This window comes from Hemicordylus capensis, chromosome 7 (genome assembly GCF_027244095.1).
Source record: "Hemicordylus capensis ecotype Gifberg chromosome 7, rHemCap1.1.pri, whole genome shotgun sequence".
NCBI lineage: Eukaryota > Metazoa > Chordata > Lepidosauria > Squamata > Cordylidae > Hemicordylus > Hemicordylus capensis.
Window position 1 is genome coordinate 22647528 of NC_069663.1, and position 24712 is coordinate 22672239.

At 49.8% G+C, this 24712-nt stretch overlaps 2 protein-coding genes across 6 annotated transcripts in view; one reads left to right on the forward strand and one right to left on the reverse strand.

The window, feature by feature from the left end:
* Positions 1-12925, reverse strand: LOC128332899 (interferon-inducible GTPase 5-like). 5 transcript variants are annotated; one of them, XM_053267675.1, is made up of 4 exons: positions 12856-12925; positions 9235-9337; positions 4143-4457; positions 1-2878 (listed from the first exon to the last, which is right to left on the reverse strand). In XM_053267675.1, exons 3-4 carry the CDS (start codon positions 4145-4147, stop codon positions 1642-1644), a joined length of 1242 nt encoding a protein of 413 aa, XP_053123650.1. In that variant the 5' UTR covers positions 4148-4457; positions 9235-9337; positions 12856-12925; the 3' UTR covers positions 1-1641. The 5 variants fall into 5 exon arrangements, with proteins under 5 accessions (XP_053123650.1, XP_053123651.1, XP_053123649.1 ...); XM_053267676.1 differs by lacking the exon at positions 12856-12925 and adding an exon at positions 11180-11680; XM_053267674.1 differs by lacking the exon at positions 12856-12925 and adding an exon at positions 10510-10575.
* LOC128332898 (heat shock cognate 71 kDa protein-like) overlaps positions 11801-24712 on the forward strand; it is a 17046-nt gene continuing 4134 nt past the window's right edge. The window contains exons 1-6 of the mRNA XM_053267671.1: positions 11801-11957; positions 18903-19112; positions 19659-19864; positions 20942-21094; positions 21646-22201; positions 24040-24242. Of these exons, the coding sequence (XP_053123646.1) occupies positions 18908-19112; positions 19659-19864; positions 20942-21094; positions 21646-22201; positions 24040-24242 (1323 nt within the window). The 5' untranslated portion in view covers positions 11801-11957; positions 18903-18907. The remainder of the gene's footprint in view (positions 11958-18902; positions 19113-19658; positions 19865-20941; positions 21095-21645; positions 22202-24039; positions 24243-24712) is intronic.

The window sequence follows — 24712 nt, forward strand, 5'->3', positions numbered from 1 at the left end:
TTGAAGAATAGGCTTTTTATTGAATAAAAATACTCTGCAAAAAAAGGTATAAGGGCATATTCTGTCTTGCTGGTGCCACTAATAAGAGAGTGCCCTGTGTTATGACTCAGATGCCAAGCTTTGTAATTACACAGTAAGTTTTGGTCTTTTAAAAAGGCCCTAAGAGCCAGGTAATACTAACATGCTGTGAGAGTCAGATAACCCACAAAGGTAACTGTTCATAAGTTATCTACTCACATAGAGCAGTAAAAAGTCAGAAGAGAACTCGCAGACGATTACTAGATTCATGATCAACACGTACTGGAAGCCTTTTACAAGTGGCTCCTTCAGACTTCCATTCATACCTCTCCTGACAGCACCATTAACACCACTCACACAAGCCATTATTTATGCATCTGAGCCGGCTTGATTAAAGCATGGACCCACTTGCAATAGATGCCTCTGGCTTTAATGGGATAACTACTTCCTCCCGAGATGAAGTGAATGAGCACAGAGGAGTTCCAGAACTTGCAGGGTGGATTTGCACATTCATCACCACTCTTGCTACAATAACGGGAGACCCAGTCTGCCAGCCCTCCATTTAAAGGGCCCCTCCTGGTTTGTTTTTTCAACTGAAAACCTGCAGTTTGGCCAACCACAGAGTAGTCTTCAAGTTTCCTGACTCTACCCCTTGGATGGCCTCTCTGCCAATAAATTCCTTTCCATTAAATTCATTTAAAATGAAATCAGAAGCAAACAGAGCCTCTGTAAGTTATATTCTCTCCTACCAAAGCGGCCACTGAGAAAGCCGTACCTAGTACAGAGTGAGAAATATATGGTGCTTCTGTCCTACCCACTCTCCAGATGGCCAACAACAGCAGAAGCTGCTAAGCAGTTTAGTATCCTACCCCCAGATCAACCACTGCCCCATAAATCAGACAGGCACTTTAAATCTGCAGTGGTCTACTGTCACGATGGGAGAGAGCCATAAGAACCACCAAATGTAGAATTCTTAAACTGTTCCCACAGCATCCGTCAGCCACAATTAATTGAAGAAACTCTCCCAATAAAACTCCAATAATCCAATCCCACCACACCTGGGAGAAATACAGTAGGGGTGTGCAGAACGTTCCGCTGTTGGGACATTCCAACTGGAGATGGGCCGTTTTGAGTGTCCTGAGCTTAGAACAGAACAACCCCATCCTGAATCAGAGCGTTCTGACTGTTCCGAGAGCCATTTTGGAATCCAAAATGGCGCTCTTCTGGTCTCTGCGCATGCACAGTGGCCATTTGCATAGTCGGCAGGGGCCAAACAGATTCCAAAGTGGTGCTCATAACCTTTTGAGCGTTCCAAGAGCGTTCTATCGGAACAACTGGCTCACCCAGTTCTTCTGACGGAACGTTCAACAGATTTTGCGTTCCAACAGATTTTGCATTCCAAGCTAAAATACAGTCACACTGGGTTTTTTGAAGGCCTTTGTGCCCCAGAAGTTATCACAGGTAATTTTGGTGGAGTTGTTAACACGAGAAGCTCAGAGAGACTTAATAGCACATTAGTCTGGACGGGATGGGCCAGTACAACAGGAAACCAGGAGAACTGTGAGTGGAGCAGAAGGGAGCGTGTAGCCACCAATCATCTAAGGGTGCTTGGTGGTGTCCAACTTAATCATAGATGAAGCCCGGCTCTGGAGGGTAGCAGAGGGAGCCCTGGACCTCATCCTCCAACTCATAGGCTCTTCCGAGGACTCTCTGGGCATCTTGAGCGAAGCTGTCCAGGGCAGTATGTAGCAGGTAATAAGCCGCCACAAAAGAAACACCTCCAGCAACCAAGTTGTCCAAGAGGGGCACCTTGTTCTTCACCAACCGGGCGGCCACCTGCCCATATACAGCCGCTTGGCTTAGGATGGCCTGGACGGTATTCTCCGAGAGATCCTTCCCTAGAGCTGAGCACACCTGGTCTTTTAGTTCTCTGTGGGGCTTAGAAGCAGTGACGGCCAAGGCCCCCAAGGACTCGTCGTCCAAGCCGAAGCTTCTGTGGTAGGAGAGGAGGGTTCTCATGAGCATGGGGATGTTGAGGTGGATGGGGAGGCCCGGTAGTGCCGAAACAAAGCACGCCAGCAGGGCCTTCTTCCAGATGTGCCGGTGCAGCGAATCCTTCTTCTTCTGCACGGCGGCCGCGGTGACGGAGGGGAAAGAAAGCAGCAGGGCGTGCCGCTTGTGGCCCTCCAGCTCGTCCGCCAGCGTATCCTGCAAGCGCTGGAAGTCAAATTTGTGCAGCTCAAAGCTGGAGACGAGGAAGACCTTGGGGGAAGCCAGGCCTTCATTCCGGAGCTGGTGGATACAGTCGGCCTCAATCTCCCGCAGCACCTGGACCTCCTGGAAACGGGCCGGCCTCCGCCGCTGTGATGCCCGCAGGTCTTGATCCACTTTGGAACGGACAAAGTAGAAGCGCTTGCCCATGGCGCCCACGGCACGGGCTAGCTCGGCGTGGTTCTGCCGGAAGCGCTCCGAGGCTACGATGATGAAGAAGTCGTAGCTCTCAAACCCCACTTGCCGCAGGTACTTCTCTGCTTGGAAGCAGGGGGTGCCGGTGCCCGGCAGGTCCCAGAGCCGGACATTGGGCAGGTGAGGGTGCTGGTAAGGTGTGGGTGAGGTTGTGGTCTCGATGACACCTGTAAGGGCAGCACGGTGGTCACCATCATTCAGCCCCAGCAGAGCATTGATGAAGGTGGATTTGCCAGCGCCGGATTCACCCGTCACGGCGATCTCCAGCGTGGTGGTCTCTAGGGAATCCAGGAGCGATTGGACCTGACCAGAGACCTCCACAACCACACGTGATTGGATCATGGTGCCCATCTCTCGGAGGTCCAGCTCCGGGATCTCTAGGGCTGATGCTCTCCTATAGTGCAAGAGAAACAGAAAGGAGTAAATGCAATATCTGTTCACATCTGCTAGCTTTTCTGCCCCGCCATGAGCTAGCGGCTAAATCACAAGGCCCCAATTCCTTTCCAGAGCTCCTTAAGGGACCAGGAATCCTGACCAGCGTCCCCTCTAATAGGGAATTCCAGGCGTTGTTGACTACAACTCCTAGCATCCCCAGCTGCGATGAGCTTTGGCTGGGAATTATGGGAGTTGTAGTCAACAACATCTGGGACATCTACATGTATTAATTTCTTTGATCACTCAAAGAGCATTCAAAAGCAACCTACAACAAGTCTGACAGCACAGATTAACTAAAACAGGTCAATAAAAAAGGAAGATCAGCACACTGAAAATACAATTTAAGAAATGAGAGGACAGAAGTTGAAAATAGCCAAGAAATGTTATTCAGCCCTCCAACTGTTGCTGGATATAAAATTCCCATCTACCCTAACTACTGGTCACTGTTGCTGCGGATGATGGGAGTTGTAGTCCAACATGAGCCAGGGTGGTGTAGTGGTTAGAGTGCTGTATTAAGACCGGGGAGACCCGAGTTCAAATCCCCATTCAGCCATGAGACTTGCTGGGTGATTCTGGGCCAGTTACTTCTCTAACCTACTTCACAGGGTTGTTGTGAGGAGCAACTTAAGTATGTAGTACTCTGGGCTCCTTGGAGGAAGAGCGGGATATAAAATGTAAAAAATAATAAGTAAGTAAGTAAGTAAACAAACAAACAAACAAGAGCTGGAGAGGGGAAGTGGTGCAGTTGAAGTTGTTCCCACCCTTATTCCCCAGATGTTATGGGACTAGTCTATAACCCATCATCCCCAGTCAACATGGCCTGCAGGGGATGATGGGATTTGTAGTCCTAGACCCTCTGGAGACCCAAGGTTGGTCAGAACCCTTTCCTGCTAGACTTACCCCCCTGCAATCAACCCAAGGCATTTCTTGGTGCCAAAAAAGCAGAAACAGAAGCACCAGTAATAAAAATCCATTTTTCCTCCATGCCAGAGGCTTCCGCTGCCCTAAGATCTTACAGACTCATTGCGACATAAGCTTTCATAATAAGCATCTGATAATGACCTGGACTCTAGTCCACGAAAGATCAGGCCACAACCAATCTGCAGCCATTAAAGTGCCACAAGACTCTTCGTCGCTTTCAGGTCCCCACCGCCCGCCGGAAACCCCAAAGCTCAGCATTTCAGCTGCTCTTGGCCGATCCTTTCCACTCTTTATATACTCACAACATTTCCTAAATTGATTCTCTTGGCAAAGCAGCAAGATGAAGAACTGTAGGGAGAGGAGAACCTTCGCCCCGTCGGTAAAAAAGCAAAAGAGAAAGCATCTCATGGAGGGAGGGAGGGAGGGAGGCGGAGCTCTCAAGCAGGAAACGTTTTGGCTGCTTCAGCCTGCGTGGGAATCACAAATAGCAGCCTATGGAAGCAGCTTATGCAAAGGACAGGCAAGGCAGGGCTGGATCCGATCAGCTACGGTGCAGCCCCATTAACTATTGTGAGTCAGGTCACAACTGCTGCAAACAGGATTCCAGGAGAGTCAGCCTATCAGAGAGAAAGAGAGGGAGGTCACTATGATAGATACCAGACTTTGGAATGCTCTCCCAGTGGCCATTCGCTCCTCGGACTCCTCCACGGCTTTTAGGAAGCTTGTTAAAACTTGGCTTTTTCTCCAGGCTTTTGCATAATCGTTTTTACTGCTGCTTCTGTGTGTTTTTACCTGTGGTATTGTTTTTATGCTAGTATTTTATAGATTTTAAACTTGGTCTGTTTTTATGTATTTTTAGCTTAATATTTTTATTGTATGTTTTAACTTTTGTAAACCTCCTTGGGGTTGTCTTTTAACGAAAGGCGGTGTATAAATGCAACAATAAATAAAAATAAAATAGTGACAGTGGCAGAGAGGGGCTTGAGGTTCACTAGGTTGCCTCTGTCTTCTAAATGCTTTTTCAGGTGAAAGGGAGTTGGAACCCTGATGCTCTTAAATCATTTTTAAAATTGTAACGTGTTCTTATCTGTTATGATTTTTTACTTTTTATGAATTTTAAATGTGCTAGATTTTGTAAGGTAAGGTAAAGTGCGCCATCAAGTTGATTTTGACTCCTGGTGCCCACAGAGCGCTGTGGTTGTCTTTGGTAGAATACAGGGGGGATTTGCCATTGCCTCCTCCGCGCAGTCTGAGAAGTTGCCTTTCAGCACCTTCCAATATTGCTGCTGCCCGATATAGTACCAGCAGGGGATTCGAACTGGCAACCTTCTGCTTGTTAGTCAAGCATTTCCGTTTTAATTCTGTACACTGCCTAGAGATTTTGATATTAGGCGGTATATAAATTCAATAAACAAACAAATGTCAGCCCTGCTGGATCAGGCCCAAAACCCATCTATACCTCTGCTAACTGAGCAAAAAAGAGACACCTTTCAAAGTGGCAGTGAGTTCCTATTTTATTTAGCAGGGGGAGAGCAACTGGCCCTCTCCAGCTCCAGCACATCATCCCTCCAGTGGCTGCTGCCTTGTGTTTCTGTTTAGATTGTGAGCCCCTTGGGGACAGGGGACCATCTTATCTTATCTTATTATTATTATTATTATTATTATTATTATTATTATTATTATTATTATTATTTTCTATCCTGCTCTTCCTCCAAGAAGCCCACAGCGGTGTACTACATACTTGGGTTTCTCCTCACAACAACCCTGTGAAGTAGGTTAGGCTGAGAGAGAAGTGACTGGCCCAGAGTCACCCAGAAAGTCTCATGGCTGAATGGGGATTTGAACTCAGGTCTCCCCGGTCCTAGTCCAGCACTAACCACTACACCATGCTGGCTCACTTCTGAACTGTTTAGAGTTTATCTGAGGAGTGGGCCTGGGTGCAGGTCCCTCGAATGCAGGGTACAGATCGGGTGTTCTACTGTTGAAACTAATGTCCTTGCAGGTATGTGTAACTGTTCACACGTACATGTCTGGACCTGCGAGCACTGTATGCAGATGGTGCCGCATGTAACACAGAGTGTAGGTAGGACAGGAGAACAGGGCGTGTGTGTACGTGTTATTTAATCATAGGTATTGTGCATTGTATTTCTCAACTTGGCACGCTTACTTGCGAGTAAGCCACCTTGAATTAGGAGCCTCACTCCCAAGTAAACGTGCAAGGGTGATCCAGAGGCATCATAGCGCACCAACAGGTGAGAGGCCCCCACCCCGGGCCCTGCCGTCGCCATGACTACGCGGCCTGGCGGGAAGCTCAGCGAACGGAGAGAGAGAAAAACGAGAGTACGTGACAAGGTTCTCATACGCCTGAGTGGGCGGGCCCGGGACCTGGGGAGGCGGGGGTCCTTTTTCATTGGAGGACAAAGCGCCGCCTCCGTTTCCTACTGGCTGTTCCGCATCGAAGATCAGCTTGGGCGGCAGCGGAAGGAGAGGCTGTTGGAAAGGAATTTGCTGCGTGCAGAGGCCTTTGCAGTATTTTGATACGTTCTTGCAACGGAGGGAGGATCCAACGTAGAATTAGCAGCCTGATTACTCCGGAGTAGTCCTATTGATTTTAAAAGTGTTATTTCTGAGGTTCCTAGCCTATACTCAATTTACTCATGTATTGAGAGAAAAATATAGTCAGTCTCTCAATAAAAATTTCCAGGATGGAGAATCAGCATAGTCCATAAAATAACAATCATGAAATCCATAAAATAAATATTTTGGCCTTTGACCATAATAAACGATGGTGGTCATAAAACCATTAAATCAAGCAGTAGCACCGAAGTGCTAATTGCAGCTCTGATGGGAATATATAACCGATTTAGTGTGCGTGTGTTTATTTTAATTGCACTGTATATGTTTACGTTATCTGCCTTGTAGAATGTACTGTGAAAAGGCAAAGTGTAAATATTCTTTGGCGTGTGTTCCACTGAGTAAACAGCTTTAATGGACTTGATCACGACAGCAATTAATGCACCACTGAGAGACCTTAAAGGCCAAGTTGAAGACAGATCATCCTGGAGAGAATCTACCTGAGTGGTTGCTAAGATTCGACACCGACTTGACAGCAATCAATCAATCAATCAATCAATGGCACTTTGAATTTGGTGATAATAAGCTACTTGCAAACAGGGGAAGCAGTTTAGTAAATATCAGCCCTTTGAATTTGTCCGGGGTCTACAGCAGGCTTTACTGTGGGATTACTGTCAAGTCAATTTCAACTCCTGGTGGCCACAGAGCCTCTTTGGTATAGTACAGGAGGGGTTGACCATTGCCTCCTCCCGCACAGTATGAGAGGACGCCTTTCAGCATCTTCCTATATCGCTGCTGCCAGATATAGTACTAGCGGGAATTCGAACCGGCAACCTTCTGCTTGTTAGTCAAGCATTTCCCCGCTGCACCACTTAAGGTGACTGTGGAATTAGGAGGGCTGAAATACTGCAAGTTACGGGGCAGATCGGATATTTTGTATTTGCCCAAAAACCCGATGCAAAAAGTGGAATTTTTTTTACCCCGGACATAAATCAGACTAAGCTCTATTGTGCAATGAAAAACCCGAATTGTGTATGGAGTGCTCCCCGATACCTCGCAGGGACTTTGATGTAAATCTGCACGATATGTGAACGCACACCTGCCCTTCCAAAATAAAATCAGCATCTGGTAGGGCTCCTGGAAACAAACTGGCAACCAAAGAAGCTCACAGAGAATTATCTTTCCTATAATAAGCTTGGGAATAAGCCCTGTTGTGTGAATAGGTCGCTCACACAAACACGTGTATGAGTGTACAGACATCTGTACACTCATACAGCATAATGTCTGAACTGGGATTTAGAGTGAGTCAGTTTGGCACAGTGGCCAGCATCTCACAGCACAATTGTTGGGAAACACTATTTGGAGTGGGAAGAACAATACCAGACTCCAACATGTTCACACTTGAAGCAAACACTCAATGTCACAAAAGGTTCACACAACAACTTTGGGTTTTTTAAGTGAAATATACAGGTGGCAAAAAACTGATGTTCCCCTCGCCTGAATCTGCAGCTGGAAGCAACGGCTTCATGTTTTTTTCATAATAAGGCCAGCCCAATCCGCGGAGACAACAATTGAGGGGTGTTGTTTGTGTCCAGAGTGGAAAAGTACAGGAAAGGACACACCGTCATCAAGAGAGGCATGCTGCCAAACGAATGTCCTGGCTTTCTCCCCCCCCCTCCACCTTTCAGGCTTATTGCGACACTTAATAGATACCCGAATGCTAAAAGGAAACTTATGTGTTGATGGCACCCATAAAATGCATCTAATAGTAAGAAAACAGATATAGAGAGTCATGAAACGAGGTCCTTCAGCATCAAATCACTCATCTCAAGTTCTCTGACCACCCACCGCTGTTTAGAACTGGTCAGCTGAAGGTCTGTATTCACAAGATGTGTGGTGTGTGTTTTCAAAATAGGGATTTATTTATTTGGCACATTTCTAGACAGCCCCATATACAAATCTCCAGGCGGTTTACAGTTTAAAACACAACAATAATTAAAACAGTAACACAATTAAAACAATTTGAAATACTGAGAAACACTTTTAAACTTTAGATTAAAAACCTGATCGCACACAGGTATGTTTTCAGATTTTAAAACATTCAGAGAAGGGGAGGCTCTAATTTTGTTAGAGCCTCTAACTAATACTGGGGGGGGGGTATTTGGATTGAGGCTGCAGGCGCTTGGGGGGATGGTTATAGCCTTTATCCCACGCCATTTGCTTCTGAATGTCTGAATCGGGATAAAGAGAGGGTGACCAGAGCAATGCTGGCAGATGGGGAAAAGGGCAGGGCTCCAGTTTTCCCTTGAACTGGGATTCCCAGATGTTCACTACAACTTCCAGCATCCACAGCTTCAATAGCCTCTAACTATAAGAATTGTGTGGGAGAGGGATTTTAGCAGGCACAGTTTTTCTTTTCCTTGCATGAGAAATTGCACCCAGCAAATTATCTTTCCTGTGCAACTAATCATGGGTACAGAAGGGCACATCTTCCCTTATACACCATCCCCACCTTGCAGGTTCTAAAGGTGGCTTTTACAGCTGTGTGGCAGACAGAAATTCAAACGGTGCAGTTTTTTTCCTGACTTGGTGATGCTGCATTCTTGAAGAGAGTTTCATGGAGCACACAGCTGTTAAGTCTTGGGAGCAATGGTTCTCAGACCTGGGATGCTGTTGGACTGCAGCCCCCATCATCCCCCACCACCACTGCTTTCAGCCAGGGTGGCAGGGGGTGATGGGAATTCTGGTGCAACAAGAACTTTAGGGTAACCTAAATTCACTAGCCAGTATTTTTTTTTTAAAAAAAAAGCTCATACTTACAAGCTTATACTCTAAAGCAAGGACTCTCAAACGTGGGTCCCCAGTTGTTGATAGACTACATCTGTTGTGTTCAGGGATGATGGGATTTGTAGTCCAACAACATCTGCAAATAAAAATAAGCATGTACATCACTCTGAGCTCCTAAGAGGAAGAACAGGTTATAAAAGTAATAAATAAAATAAATAAGTGATAAATAAAGTTGTGAACCCTTGTTCTAAAGCAGGGATGGGCAACATGTAGCTGTCTAAATGTTGATGAACTACAATTCCCATCATCCCAGCACAATTTTTTACAGTTGATGATAATGGGAGTTGTGGTACAGCAACATCTGGAGACCCACACATTGCCTGCATCTGCTCTATAGTCCTTATGCAAACATAGGAAGCTGCCGTATATGGAGAAAACAGCTGTATGCCAGATGAGGCCGGAGGTCACTGTGGCAGGGGATGATGGGAGTTGTAGTCCAACACCTGGCGACCCAAAGTTGGGAACCTCTGGATTCAGCCTTGGCAATGCCCCTTTGAAAAGTGTTCACAGCTGAACTTTGCCTCTTCTTTCCTCCAAGCCTAATTTTAGACCACAGCTCCTTTCTCCCATTGACACGAACGGATCCGCTCCCAAAATAAACTGCGGGTACGTTGCCTCACTTGCTCCTGCCTTCCTCTGCCACACCTGCTCTTTTGCCAAAAATAATCACCCCGCAGGGTAAAATTAGAAACTGAACTCATGGCCAGAGAGCAGGTGAGGGGAACTGTGGCCACAGAGAGGTCTTCTTGGTGAAAAGGAGGAGGGCTGGTCTTGTGGTAAAGTAAAGTTGTGCCATTGAGTCGGGTGTCGACTGCTGGCGACCACGGAGCCCTGAGGTTGTCTTTGGTCGAATCCAGGAGGGGTTTACCATTGCCTCCTCCTGCTCAAGGTGAGATGATGCCTTTCAGCATCTTCCTATATTGCTGCTGCCCGATATAGGCATTTCCCATAGTCTGGGAAACATACCAGTGGGAATTCGAACCTGCAACCTCTTGCTCCCTAGTAGGGGTGTGCAAACAGGCTCAAAACTGAATCAGTTCGATGTCGAACCAGTTCAGTTCGAAGGTTTGGGGTCGAGCCAAACCCCACCAGGTTTGGCTCGACCCCAAACCGAAACACACACACCGCATTTGGGGGTTCAACGAGCCTTTAAAAACAATTTTTTTCTTTTTAAATTGCACCCTCCAGGGGACTTCTCCACACTGGGGCGAGGGGATTCCGTGGAGGTTCCTCCTCCCCACCGCCGACCTTCCTCCCTTTAAAATTCACTCGGTTCAGGCAACTTCAGTCGTTTCCGGGCCTATTCCCTGGCGCGGTGGCCATTTTGGAAGTGATTGGACCCTGCATACTCAGGTCATGACCCAGGCCACACAGGGTCGGCAGCCTCCAAAATGGCTGCCAGGCAATAGGCCCAGAAAGGGCCGAAGATGCCCGAACCGGGCAAATTTTAAAGGCTGGCGGGGGGAGGGGGGAACCTCCACGGCCATCCCACCGGAGAAGCCCCCTGGAGGGGATAAGTTTTAAAAACTTTTTTTTTTTTTTTTAGGAAAAGTCTCATCAAAGCTGACCAGACCAAACCAGGGGGGGTTGAAGGGGGCCAAAACCAAACTGGCCTGGTGCAGTTTGAGTTCGGTTCGAACTCGAACCGGGCCAGGTAGTTTTGTAGACATCCCTATTCCCTAGGCAAGTTACTTCCTTGCTGAGCTATTAGGTGGCTTCAGTCTTGTGGTAAAGGTAAAGTTGTGCCCTCGAGTCGGTTTCGACTCCTGGCTTCTACAGAGCCCTGTGGTTGTCTTTGGTAGAATACAGGAGGGGTTTACCATTGCCTTCTCCCGCTCAGTATGAGATGATGCCTTTCCGCATCTGCCTATATCGCTGCTGCCCAATATAGATGTTTCTCATAGTCTGGGAAACATACCAGCAGGGATTCGAACCGGCAACCTCTTGCTTGCCAGGCAAGTCATTTCCCACTGTGCTTAGCAGCAAGCATGAATTGTCTCCTCTGCTAAGCAGGGTTCACCCTGGTTTGCATTTGAATGGGAGACACTTGAGCAGTACGCTGTGAGATATTCCCTTAGGGGATGGGGATGCTCTGGGAAGGGCAACCCCATCACACGCAGAAAGGTCCTAAGTTCCTTCCCCGGCGGCATCTCCAAGACGGGGCTGCGAGAGACTCCTGCCTGCAACCTTAGAGAAGCTGCTGCCAGCCTGTGAAGACAACACTGAGCTAGACAGACCAAGGGTCTGACTCAGTATACGGCAGCTCCCTATGTTCCGATAAGCGGACGTCACTCCCCTTGCGTGTAAACGCGCCGAACGGAAAGACACCCCATTCCCTCTGTTCCATGAAATTTCCAGACGCGGCTCAAGCCCGTCCAGACAGAGAGTGGCAGCGGCAGCAGCAGCAGACAGTCAGCCCCGCCCCCAAGCCTCATCACTCCACCCTCCTGCGCGTTGACGGACAAGCCCAGGCGAATCCGGATTGGGTAGCAGAGCCCAGCCAAGTCGAGAAGCTTCTGCAAAGTGTCAGCGCCCTTGGTGGGCGGGGGAGGAGAGTGCACCAGCGGGCAGGGGGTGGAGTGGGCTGGGATTGGAAGCCTATAAAGTCCGGGGAGGGGGGCGAGGAGAGCCAGGAGGACGTGTCCGCCTGCACGGTTTGTAAATTGCTCGATAAAGCTGACTGCGGAGTGGAAAAGGTACACAACTTCTCTTTTTTTTTCTTTTTGCGTGCATGTGGAAAAGGTCTTGGGAAAGCACCAGTTGTCCCCTTTGCTAAGCAGGGCCTGCCCTGGTTTGCATTTGTATGGGAAGCTACGTGCGAGCATTACGAGATATTCCCCTTAGCAGAAGAGGCCATAGTTCCGTGGAAGAGCATCTGCACGTTTACATGCAGAAGGTTCCAGGTTCCCTCCCTGGCAGCTCCAGATAGGGCTGAGAGAGACTCTTGCCTGCAGCCTGGGAGAAACTGCTGCTGCTGCCGCCAGTCTGGGTTGGCAGTACTGAGCTAGATGGACCAATGGCTTGACTCAGTAGAAGGCAGCTTCCCTAGGTCCCTAAAAGCCAAAGTTCGCTTTGCTGCGTAGTTGCTGCTGCTGTGCTGACTGTTTTGTTTGTGCTTTCGGAGTTGGGCGGGTTCCACCGGATCCCGATCCGCTTTCTGCTCGGTGGAAGAGATCTAAGTGGTCGCAAACGGTTTTTGTTTTCGAGGTTTGAGCCTTGCCGTTCTTAAGCGAGGCTGTTCTCGCTTCTTCCTTCCTTCGGAATGGCTGGATTCGGACTGGCGCGGGAGCTGAGCTCCTTTAGAGGAAATAAACGAGTAGAGCAGAAGAGTGCCTCTGAGCGTAGTGCAGAGTGCCTTCCTTTCACCGCGGAGTAACTGCGCCTCTGGGACGAGGAGTAAAAGCTTCTAGGGTAGAGAGTGAATGGCTGAGCTCCGGCGCCTCTCGGGTGTGTGGAAACGAAGCGCTGGATTTGCTGGATGGGAAGATGCTCCCCTTCCCTCCTCCCAAACACACACAAACAACCAAACCCGAAAGCGTGGGGAAACGTCTGCGTCACTTTTTAGAAGTGGGGTAGAGAACAGACACTGCCCACCTCTTTGGCTGCTTCTCTGGGGTGCTCAGGGCAGTACAATCCGAATCGTGTTTAATTCGAAGTGAATCCTATATACTCCTCTAAGGTTGAGGCTGCGGTCCTGTGCCAGCTTTCATGAGAGAAGAAGATCCTCTTCTTGCACACAGTGGGACTGCTTAGGAGTGAACACACACCGGACTGCAATGCTATGCGTCTAATAGAATTCCGTGGAGCTTGCTTACTCTCGGGTAAACAAGCTTAAGATCGGCTGCGATCGTATTCGCCTTGCCTGAGGAAGGTGCACCACTGAGGCTCGGAGCTCCTCCGGTGGGTCTGATTACTCACAGCCTAAGTAATAGAGGGAGGGGCCGGGGAGGAGCCGGGACTCCTGGGTTCACGCCCAGCTGTGCTTATCTAAAGTCCAAGCATTCCGTTCCCCTCCTCGATTATTAACCCTTCCAGTTCTGGGCTGGCTGCAAATCTTTGGAAAACTTCAGGCAGAGGCAGCCTATCCCAAGCCCATCCTCGATTCATTCCAAAGATGGCCTTGGAGGGGCAGATTCGAGTTGGGCCATGTTTAACCCTTTCACGCCCTGCAGGGAGCACAGTAGCTGCTTAGGAACCAGGGGGGTAACTGGTGCAGAAATGATAGTGCTCTGCCTCCCCGTCCCATGAGCTGAAGAGATGTGTGTACCTGCAGATCCATAAATTGCCTCTTCCTACATTGGTTCATCTGCTGCCATACCCTCAGTCAGAGTGGAGGGAAAGGGTGTGGAAACTTCTCATTCCCACCCATTTAGGGGTGAAGTGAAGATGTGGGAGGTTGCCAACTGACTTGAGAAAGATACCCCGTTGTGCTTCTTAAGGTAGCCAACTTACCAGCAGTCGGTAGCTGGAGTCTGGCTTCAGAACAGAGAAAACCGGACGCTCCTCTGTTGATGTCTACAAACTGAGCGGCTGTGAAAGGCACAGTTAGAGATGCTGGTTGAAAAGATGGCAACTGAGTACAGAAGCGGTGGCGGGGGGGGTGATAGGTGGGTTAACCCACAATCGCATGGATTAACCCCAAATCCCGTGGATTAACCCACAATTCGCGACAGGTCTATTGACCCTGCTTGAACAGGCTTCAGATAGTGGGGATCTGGTTTCCCCAGCTGTGGGTTCCATTCTGGTCCAGCAGTTCTTAACATGCTTTTGCAGAAGGAAGCCTCGCTGTGGGCTCCACCCTGCTAAATATTTTGTAGTGCTGTTGCCTAACTCTGCCCTTCTTTTGGAGGAGTGTGTGGTGGTATTGCCCCGTGGGGCATGGATGGGGCAATAACTTTCTCCCCTGGCTGTCAGTTCTCCTTTGCCCCAGTTCATGTGGTCACAGGCGATGGCTCAGTACTGCTCTGTAATGACTTGGGGGTGTTCAATATAGTGGATTCCACTGGATTCCGGTGGGTGGTTGGGTGGACACCTGGCTCTTAACTTGATCTTTCTACCATTTGGAAATGGATCTGCTCTCTCTTGAAAGTTCAGATTTCGTTCCACCTCCAGCTGAAAACATAGGTTGGGGTTCAGGAGCAGATTTGCTGGGAGGGCGGATTTAAGTGGACCCGCCCCCCAAATAGGAGTAGAACTTGTTTTTCTAGAGTGATGTGTGGTTTGTTCTTCTTTTTTTACCCCACCTTTCTAGCTCTCGGGGTAGAAACCCACCATGGCACAACAAAATCACATTTTTAAAACAAACAAACACCACCACCAAAGGAAACTCCAAGGGAGAAATTCCTTCCCACATGTTTATTGGCAGAATGAAGAGGTGCTGGGGCTCAGCTCTGCCCAGAAGCCCCAGGCAACCCAGAAATCACATTGTGGAGAGTGGGGTGACTTGCTGGGGAGAGGCGGGCACTCTGCTTATGCTCAGAGGCTCTTTTCCTGCATGTGCCCCGAGCATCGTTCTAACCGGGTCCTGACTGAGGCTGCTCAAATTGCATGTCTTGCTTTTTCTGCTCCCTGTGGCCGTTGGGGCGCCTGGGAGGGGAAAGAGAAGCTGGCCAGATCAAGTGGAAGTCGCTCCTTTGGCTGCCTGCTGGTCTCCTCCTGGCGTTCTGTGGCTGCTGCAGTCTTCTGGCGGCCTCGGCTGCAGCCCTCCCAGAAGAAGGCTTCTAGAAACATCGCTCTCCCCAAGCAGGGTGGGGAGGGAGGGAACCGCGCCATCCGGTGCTTCTTGGAAAGGCTGGCTGGCGGGCGGTCTTCACCCCCAGCTCTGTGGCTCTCTTGCGGACATGGGCACAGCCAGGCACGGTGCTGGGCGGGGGCTTATCTTGGGCAACAGCTGTGCCCTTCGGATTTCCCGGTTGCCTTGTGCCAGGCGCTTTCCCGGATCCTGAGGATAGAAGCCGAGAGCGTGATCCACCCTAGCCACCCGGGGGACTTCTTGCACCCAATCTCTGTGGCCCCTTCCCCTAGGTGTGGAAACTTGGGGCTTTGTTAAAGCGGCTCTTTGGGCCCCAGATCTTGGTCTGAGATGCAGATTCTCGCCTTGCCAGCCGCCAGGGATCTTTGGGGCTGTGGTCGGGAGCCTCCTCCCACAAAACGTGCAGAAATGAGAGCAATTTTAAAAACTGGCTTAAAGAAAAGTTTTTGAATACTTGGTATTTTCGGTTTTGGATTGTAATTTGTGTGCCAGTGTTGTAACTGGGTATTTTTTTTGGGGGGGGGGTGTTATGAGCCACCCAGAGGACAATTTATTATGGGGTGCCTAAACAAATTTATTATTATTATTATTATTATTACTACTACTACTACTACTACTACTACTTCTTATTGCTGTGCACAAGTCTGCCCCTGGGCCAGGAATACACAGCCATCTCAGTTCGGTTTTGGTAGCCCGAATCGTGTTTCCAGCTGTGAATCTTCTAGCATTTTATCTTCAGGGGCTGGTGTCTCTTCCAAGAGCCAGACCTTCCCCCGCCCCTTACTGCGGATATCCTGGCTAGAGCGAACTCTTGCTAGCCCGGGGTTCTTGACCTTGGGTCCCCAGATGTAGTTGGACTACAACTTCCATCATCCCCGGCCACCATGGTGGCTGGGGGTGGTGGGAGTTGTAGCTGAGCAATATCTGGGGACTCACGGTTGAGAACACCTAGGCTAGAGAGACTAAGCATGCGCAGAGTGTTTTTCCGTTGCCAGACTCCTTTACGTCTGGTTTGGGATTTTCAAGTTTCTTTAACATGAATGTAGGGTTGTGACATTACTTTCCTTCCTTCCTGCTGCTGCTGCTGCAGTTAAAATGTGAAAGTCCTGGCTGCTCTAGCCCTCTCTGCTTCCAGATTCTCTGGGCTCCAGCTGTGTTCCCTGTAACAGGGATTCCCAGATGGGGTGGACTACAACACCCATAATCCCCAGCCAGAGGCCATTGCAGCTGAGGATGCTGCGAATTGCAGTCAGTCACAGCTGGGAATCCCTTTTACAGGGAATACCAGGCTCCAGTTAGCTGAGGGAGGAGCCCCTTTTGCTCCACCCCACACAGTTATGGGGTTCTGCCTTCTCTGCTTCTAACATGCTATATACAGCAAGGAGCCTATCTTGCTGTGAGCTAGCAATGGTTGACTTCTAGGACTCTCTCTCTCTCCTCTCTCTCCCATCCCAGTCTTAGGAAAGACTTTGCCCTCCTTACTTCAATTGAGTGGTTTTTAACGTGGCAGAATCTGTTTTAGATCTTGTGCTGTCTTGGTTCCTGGGGGGGGGGGCAGTTTGGGGTTCAGGCAGAGGCTGGATGACCCTGTGTGGGCAATGGAGTATGAGATTCCTCACCTAGACCTGGGGGTGGACTAGATGACCTCAAGGTCCTTTCCAGTTCTGGCACTCGGTGTGATTGATTCTGTGACTACACTACGAGGAATATTTATATCCCGCTTTTCAACCAAGGCTCCCATAGTGATTTATGTAGATATATATAAATAAATAAATATGGCTCCCTGTCCCCAAAGGGCTCACAACCTAAAAAAGAAGTATAAGATAGACACCAGCAACAGCCACGGGAAAGATGCTGTGCTGGGGACGGATAGGGCCAGTTGCTCCCCCCCTGCTTAATAAAGAGAATCGCCACTTTCAAATGGTGCCTCTGCTCCATGGCGCAGCGGGGAAGTAACTTTCCTAGGGAGCAAGAGGTTGCTGGTTTGAATCCCCACTGGTATATTTCCCAGACTGTGGTAAACACCTATATCAGGCAGGAGCGATATAGGAAGATGCTGAAAGGCATCATCTCATCCTGAGCAGGAGGAGGCAATGGTCAACCCCTCCTGTATTCTGCCAAAAACAACCACAGGGGTCTGTGGGTGCCAGACACTGGCTCGATGGCACAACTTTACTTTGCTCAGTTAGCAGGGTAAATGATCCTATCGCATCTTAAAGACTAACACTTAGAACCAAGGACACACACACACACACACACACACTCTCTCTCTCTCTCATCAGATACAGGCATAATGGTTAACACTGGAGAGGGTTTTTCTCCAAGGGTGGGTTGCTTTTTATTGCTTTATTCTTTCTAAAATGGGATGCTTTAGGAGAGAACCTGTGTTGATGGAAGCGGTCCTCTGGAGCATGGATTCTCAACATTGGGCCCCTAGATGTTATGACTTCAACTCCCATAATCCCCAACCAAAGGCTGCTGGGGCTGAGAATTATGGGAGTTGAAGTCCAATAACATCGGGGGGGGCAACATTGAGAATCCCTCCTCTGGAGTACTCTGCCGTGCCTCAGTCTACCATTCCGTTGCAATGGGTCCAAGAAGCTGTGGCTTTTTAGAAGCATAGTCTGCAAAAGAAATCCCTCTCTTACGTGCACACGGGTCTCTTCTCCACCCCCACATGACCTGTAGGATCTACAGCAGCCTGTTCTACTCCCCCCCCCCAAGCTCTTTTTGGCATACAACTCCCATAATCCCCACCCTCAGTGGCCAGTAGCCAAGGATTATGGGAGTTGTAGGCCAACATCTGCAGGAGGGCCGAAGTTGAGCAGCCCTGGTGTACAAGCTGTCCCTTCCTGCCATATGGCAGAGATACTTGAAGGACACTCACAGTGATGCCCAGGATTGTGGCCCGTGGGCAGGGGCTGCAGCTTGGATTCCAGCCCTCTGAGCTGGCTTCTGGCAAGGGGTGTGTGTGTGTGCGCGCGCGCGCACGTGTGAGCTATGTCTGCAGCATCTGGCTTCCAGCTGTTTATTCACAGCTGGGTGTGCAATTCCAAAACCATCCAGTAGGGGGCTACAGGAAATTTTAAGACGCCATGCCTAAATCCTCTGCATTTAGGTCAATTTTCAACTGCCTTTGCTGATCTCTCTTCCTTCTTGCCCTACCCTGCAATTCCCCCCACCCCACCCTGCCGCAAATCATGTGTATTTTTTGCAAATCTTTTTGTTTCCTAAAGCTCAAGATAACATATGAAGTTGAAAACTCAATGTTACCCCCAGCTAGTATCAAAACCCACTTTCCCTTAGCATTTTGCACTCTGAAGCCCAGACGTGGTTGGAGGGTGCCTCTTTAAAGGCACAGGAAATGCAGTATGATGATGTAGACATCAAACTTTGATAAAAACGTTCCTATAGCCCTAAGTAAAGGTAAAGTGTGCCGTCAAGTTGATTTTGACTCCTGGTGCCCACAGAGCCCTGTGGTTTTCTTGGGTAGAATACCGGAGGGGTTTCCCATTGCCTCCTCCCGTGCAGTGTGAGATGATGCCTTTCAGCATCTTCCTATATCTCTGCTGCCCGATAGTAGCAGTGGGGATTCGAACTGGCACCCTTCTGCTTGTTAGTCAAGCATTTCCCTGCTAGTGAGCCTGAAATGCAGATGTGCACATAGCTTCTTTCTCCAGCAGGGGGCACCAGTTCTTCCCGTATCTTGCGGGGGGTGGGTGGTTTTTTCCATCTCTGGGGTCCTTATTAACGGACTTTCCCGTAGTGGGGCTGAAAAGATTCTGGTCTTTCTCCCCACAGAGTGGGATCAGTGTTGGATAACTGCGGCATTCTGTGAGTTTTGTGTTTAATGTGTGTCTCTCTCTCCCCCCCCCACTTTTTTTGGCAGCCAAAATGTCTAAGGGTCCAGCTGTAGGCATTGATCTGGGGACCACCTACTCCTGCGTGGGCGTCTTCCAACATGGCAAGGTGGAGATCATTGCCAACGACCAGGGCAACCGCACCACCCCCAGCTATGTGGCCTTCACAGATACGGAGCGCCTCATTGGTGACGCTGCCAAGAACCAAGTGGCAATGAATCCCACCAACACGGTCTTTGGTAAGATTCCGGGGGCGAGTCCTTCTCTTGGCCTCCAGGGGGCGCTGTCCCCATTCTGGGCTTAGGTAAAGGATGCTGATTCTTTGCTGAAACCCAGGAGAGGCATTCTTCCCTCCACAGAAACAGGCTCTATTCTGTCTCTCGGCAGTGCTCTTTATAGGAATATGAATACGGCGAATATTTATAAACCGCTTTTCAACAAAAGTTCCCAAGGTGGTTTACATAGAAATAAATAAATAAAATGGTTCCCTGTCCTCAAAGGGCTCACAATCTAAAAAAGACACATAAGGTAGACACTGTCAACAGCCACGGGAGGGATGCTGTGCTGGGGACGGATAGGGCCAGTTGCTCTCCCCCTGCTAAATATAAGAGAATCACCACTTTAAAAGGTGCGCCTATAGCCTGGGGAGGCGTACTATATACGAATGAGACCCCCCCCCCCGCCCCGGCTCTAAGCATCCTGTAGACCCTTGGAGAGCAGGTCCCATACTCCCAGCGCTCAGGAGAAGCACCTCTCTTGATGCTCCCTGCCTCTCTTCTTCCCAGATGCCAAGCGCCTCATTGGCCGCCGTTACGATGACCCCGTGGTACACTCCGACATGAAGCACTGGCCTTTCCACGTGATCAACGACGGCGGGCGTCCCAAAGTCCAGGTGGAGTACAAAGGCGAGACCAAGTCCTTCTACGCGGAGGAGATCTCCTCAATGGTCCTCACCAAGATGAAGGAAATCGCCGAGGCCTATTTGGGCAGGGTGAGTACCCAGAGGAGCCCAGGGGGTTGCCTTCTGCGGAGTCAACCTCCCATCACCCCCTGCCATGCTGACCTTCAGGCAGGGGGCGATGGGAACAGTAGTCCAGCAACATCTGAGGGCCCCCGTTTGAGGACCACTGTGAGACTGGGGGTGGGATCGCATCGAAGGCCCTTCTGCCTGTACACGTCTTCTGTGTGTGCATGCACCGGGCCATGGGCTCAGCCCTTCAGTGCCTTGCAGAGACTGTGGGTGACCCTTAAATAGGACATTAGCACTAAGGGCAGTCCTTTTTCTTTGCCTTTATCCCATTGGTGGTGGTTTCGTTAGTCCACAACAATCCAACACCTGGGGACTCGGGGTTGGAAGCTCTGTGTTTTGCGAACATAGGAAGCTGCCATACTGAGTCAGACCCTTGGGCCATCTAGCTCAGTATTGTTTACCCAGACTGGCAGCGGCTTCTTCAAGGCTGCAGGCAGGAGTCTCTCTCAGCCCTGTTTTGGAGATGCTGCTAGGGAGGGAACTTGGGAACTTTTGCATGCAAGCATGCAGGTGCTCTTCCCAGAGTGGCCCCATCCCCTAAGGGGAATAGCTTAGAGTGCTTGCACATGTAGTCTCCCATTCAATTGCAAACCAGGGTGGACCCTGCTTAGCAAAGGGGATAATTAATGCTCACCTCCTCAGCTTGGTCTGCACTAGAGCAATGCAGCGCAAAATGGGAGCGTCGCGGTATATACTGTGCTGTAGCACTTACATTTATATACCGCTTTATAGCCAAAGCTCTCTAAGCGGTTTACAATGATTTAGCATATTGCCCCCAACATTCTGGGTACTCATTTTACCAACCTCAGAAGGATGGAAGGCTGAGTCAACCTTGAGCCCCTGGTCAGGATCGAACTTGTAACCTTCTGGTTACAGGGCGGCAGTTTTACCACTGCGCCACCAGGGGCTCTTACCACTGTGCCACCAGGAACTGTAGAGTTCTATGTGATTGGTCCCTGCCCCAAGGAGGCTCCAATTTACATTACGATATGCACTGACCTTCCTTCCTTCTCCTCCTCCTCCTCCTGTCTGCCGCAGACAATCAACAACGCGGTCATTACGGTCCCGGCCTACTTCAACGACTCGCAGCGGCAGGCTACCAAAGACGCTGGCACCATTTCGGGCCTCAACGTCCTCCGAATAATCAACGAGCCTACAGCAGCTGCCATTGCTTATGGGTTGGATAAAAAGGTGAGAGGGGTTCTCTTAAAGGCGACCCACTTTGGCCAAGGTCCCAGGAGATGGATGGAGGGGGCAGGCTGGGAAAGAAGCGCATTCGGAATTCTCGGCACTTCCACAAAACCCGAATCCCGGGATTCCGTAGGAAGCGTCTTGAGAGTCCTGTAGAGAAGCGGTTTATAACAATACTGTATTGATCCAAATAAAAAGTGTCTCTGAATTTAAGATGACCCCCTTAAAAAGTCACGGTTAAATACTGGTTATGCCTGCATTTACTGGAAAGGAAAAGGACTCTGAATTCAAGGCAGCCTCCCGATTTCTAATATTAAAAAAAAAATTGTCAAAACCTAATCCTTGGAGGAAGAGCGGGATATAAATGTTAAAAAATAATAAAAATAATAATTGGCGGGGTCCTCAGAGAAGGGTCTCCAGAGAAGATCTCAAGGTCTGGGTAGGGACATATGGGGCAAGGCGCTCTCTCAAGAAGCCTGGTCCCAAGCAGTTTAGGGTTCATCTGACCCAGTTCTTAACTCATTGGCTAACCCCCTGTCCCCGTTTTCTAGGTGGGGGGCGAGCGCAACGTCCTCATCTTTGACCTGGGCGGTGGCACCTTCGACGTCTCCATCCTGACCATCGAGGATGGCATCTTTGAGGTGAAGTCGACGGCCGGCGACACTCACTTAGGCGGAGAGGACTTTGACAACCGCATGGTGAACCACTTTGTGGCAGAGTTCAAGCGCAAGCACAAGAAGGACATCACCGATAACAAGCGGGCCGTTCGGCGGCTGCGCACGGCCTGTGAGCGGGCCAAACGTACCCTCAGCTCCTCCACCCAGGCCTCCATCGAGATCGACTCCCTCTACGAGGGCATCGACTTCTACACGTCCATCACCCGCGCCCGCTTTGAGGAGCTGAACGCCGACCTCTTCCGCGGCACCCTGGAGCCCGTGGAGAAGGCCCTGCGCGACGCCAAGCTGGACAAGGCCCAGGTGCACGACATCGTCCTGGTGGGCGGCTCGACTCGTATCCCCAAGATCCAGAAGCTGCTGCAGGATTTCTTCAACGGCCGAGAACTCAACAAGAGCATCAACCCCGACGAGGCTGTGGCTTACGGAGCAGGTAAAGAGCCGTCCTGAACGTGGAATCCCGGATGGGGGTTCTCCAGCTGAGGTCCCCAGCAGTGTTCCCTGTGACAAGGATTCCCAGATGTTGTTGACTCCAACTCCCAGAACCCCCAGCTATTGCTTGGGGATTCTGGGAGTTGTCGTCAACAGCATCTGGGAATCCCTGTTATAGGGATCACTGGTCTCCAGATGTTGGACTACAATGCCCATCATCCCTGTCCACGGTGGCCAGGGAAGATGGGAGTTGTAGTCCAACCCATGGAGACCCAAGTTTGAGAACTTCTGCCATATGAGCTTTGGAGCAGATGTATGTGTTTGTTTTTGAGTATGTTTGTCTCACAGCAGGATCGTTGAGAAACAAAACAGCTAGCAGCAATGTTCCCTCGAACCGGAATTCCCAGATGTTGTTGACTACAACTCCAACAATCCCCAGCCAAAGGGGATGCTGGGAGTTGTAGTGAACAGCATCTGGGAGCCCCTGTTAGCAGTAACACTGGCTAACAATGGAACAGTATTTCAACAGCCAACATATGAGATGGAATTACAGTTTAGAAACTCCAGAAGCCAATCTTAAACAAACAAACAAAAACTAGTATTAGGCTAGTCCAAGAGTCCCCAAATCTTGTTGAACTACAACTCCCATCAGCCCCATGCAAAGACCACTCTGGCTGGGGTTGATGGGAGTTGTAGTCCAACAACATTTGGGACCTCGGCCTTCTGGAAGAGCCGCACCTTAGCTCCGCACTGAAAGGAAAGGTTGTGCCCTCGAGTCGATGTCGTATCAACTTCTGGTGACCACAAAGCCATGTGGTTATCTTGGTAGAATAAAAGAGGGGTTTCCTATTGCCTACTCCCATGCAGTATGAGATGATGCCTTTCAGCATCTTCCCATATCGCTGCTGCCTGATCTAGGTGTTTCCCATATTCTGGGAAACACACCGGTGGAGATTCGAACCAGCAGCCTGTGGCTTGCCAGTCAGGTCATTTCCCCGCTGCGCCATTAGGTGGCTCCCACACTTAAAATATGGGTAGTATTTGTGGCTGGCCTAGGGGTCCTGCCGAGAGGGCCCTTCACAAAACATGGGGCCCCTGCTTTAAAAGCCCGGTGGAGTCAGGGAGAAGCGAGCGGCTTGGAATACTCCGAGATGGCCTTCAGGAAGCCGGGACATTAAGGCCCTTCTGCTCTCTGCCGGCAGTCACAGGGATGGAGGCATTTCTTTTTTCCCACTCTCCTCTGGCCAAACAGGTTTGGGGAATGCGGCAAAGCTTGCCCAACCAGTGTTTGGCCCGACAAGGCTAGGATGAAGGTGCAGCAACCCCTCTTCTGAAGTGGGCTTCCGTTTTCGGCACTCTGGGAAGAGCAGAAGGTTCCAGGTTCCCTCCCTGGCAGCATCTCCAAGACAGGGCTGAGAGAGATTCCTGCCTGCAACCTGGGAGAAGCTGCTGCCAGTCTGGGAAGACAATCCTGAGCTAGATAGACCAGTTAAATTAAAACATTGGTTAAAATGAATGACAGCAAAAAGTTAAAACATTACAACAACTTAAAGCCTTAAAACAATATTTTAAAAGCATGTTAAACTATTAAGATTGATTGATTAACAGTAATTAAACTGTTAACAAAGATGGCCGCAAAGGGCTCACAGTCAAAGAAACCTTAGGTAGACACCAGCAACATCCACTGGAGGGATGCTGTGCTGGGGATGGATAGGGCCAGTTGCTCTCCTCCTGCGAAATAGAAGAGAATTGCCCTTTTAAAAGGTGCCTCTTTGCTGAGTTGAGCAGGGGTCTGTTGGCTTGGTTGGAAGTTGACCCATAGCACTTTTCCTCCTCCAGCCGTCCAGGCGGCCATCCTGTGCGGGGACAAGTCGGAGAACGTGCAGGACCTCCTCCTGCTGGACGTGACGCCTCTCTCCCTGGGCATCGAAACGGCCGGCGGGGTGATGACCGCCCTCATCAAGCGGAACACGACCATCCCCACCAAGCAGACGCAGACGTTCACCACGTACTCGGACAACCAGCCCGGAGTGCTCATCCAGGTCGATGGCTGGGAACGTTGGGTGGGCAAGGGAAAGGGAGCTTTAGTGCAAGAGGACGGGGCGTCTGGCTGCTGGGACGATCATGGGACAATAGCTGAACCACCATAAAAAATAGTTATTATTTAACATATTTATATACCGCCCAAAACGCAAGTCTCTGAGCGGTTTACAGCAAAACAGTGATTAAAACGTTAACAACAATTCAGAATTTTGAAACAAAGCTATTCGAAACCATCAAACCAGTATCTAATTAAAAGCCTGGGTGAAGAAATGCATCTTGTCTGCCCTTTTTAAAGTTGTCAGAGATGGGGAGGCTCTTCTTTCAGCAGGGAGCGCGTTCCAAAGCCTCAGGGCAGCAACGGAGAAGGCCCATCCCCAAGTTGGCCGTGTAGGAAGTTGCTTGATCCCCCGTCAGATCATTGGTCCGACTTCTCAGTCTTGTCCACACCAGAGGTCCCAGCTTTGGGTCC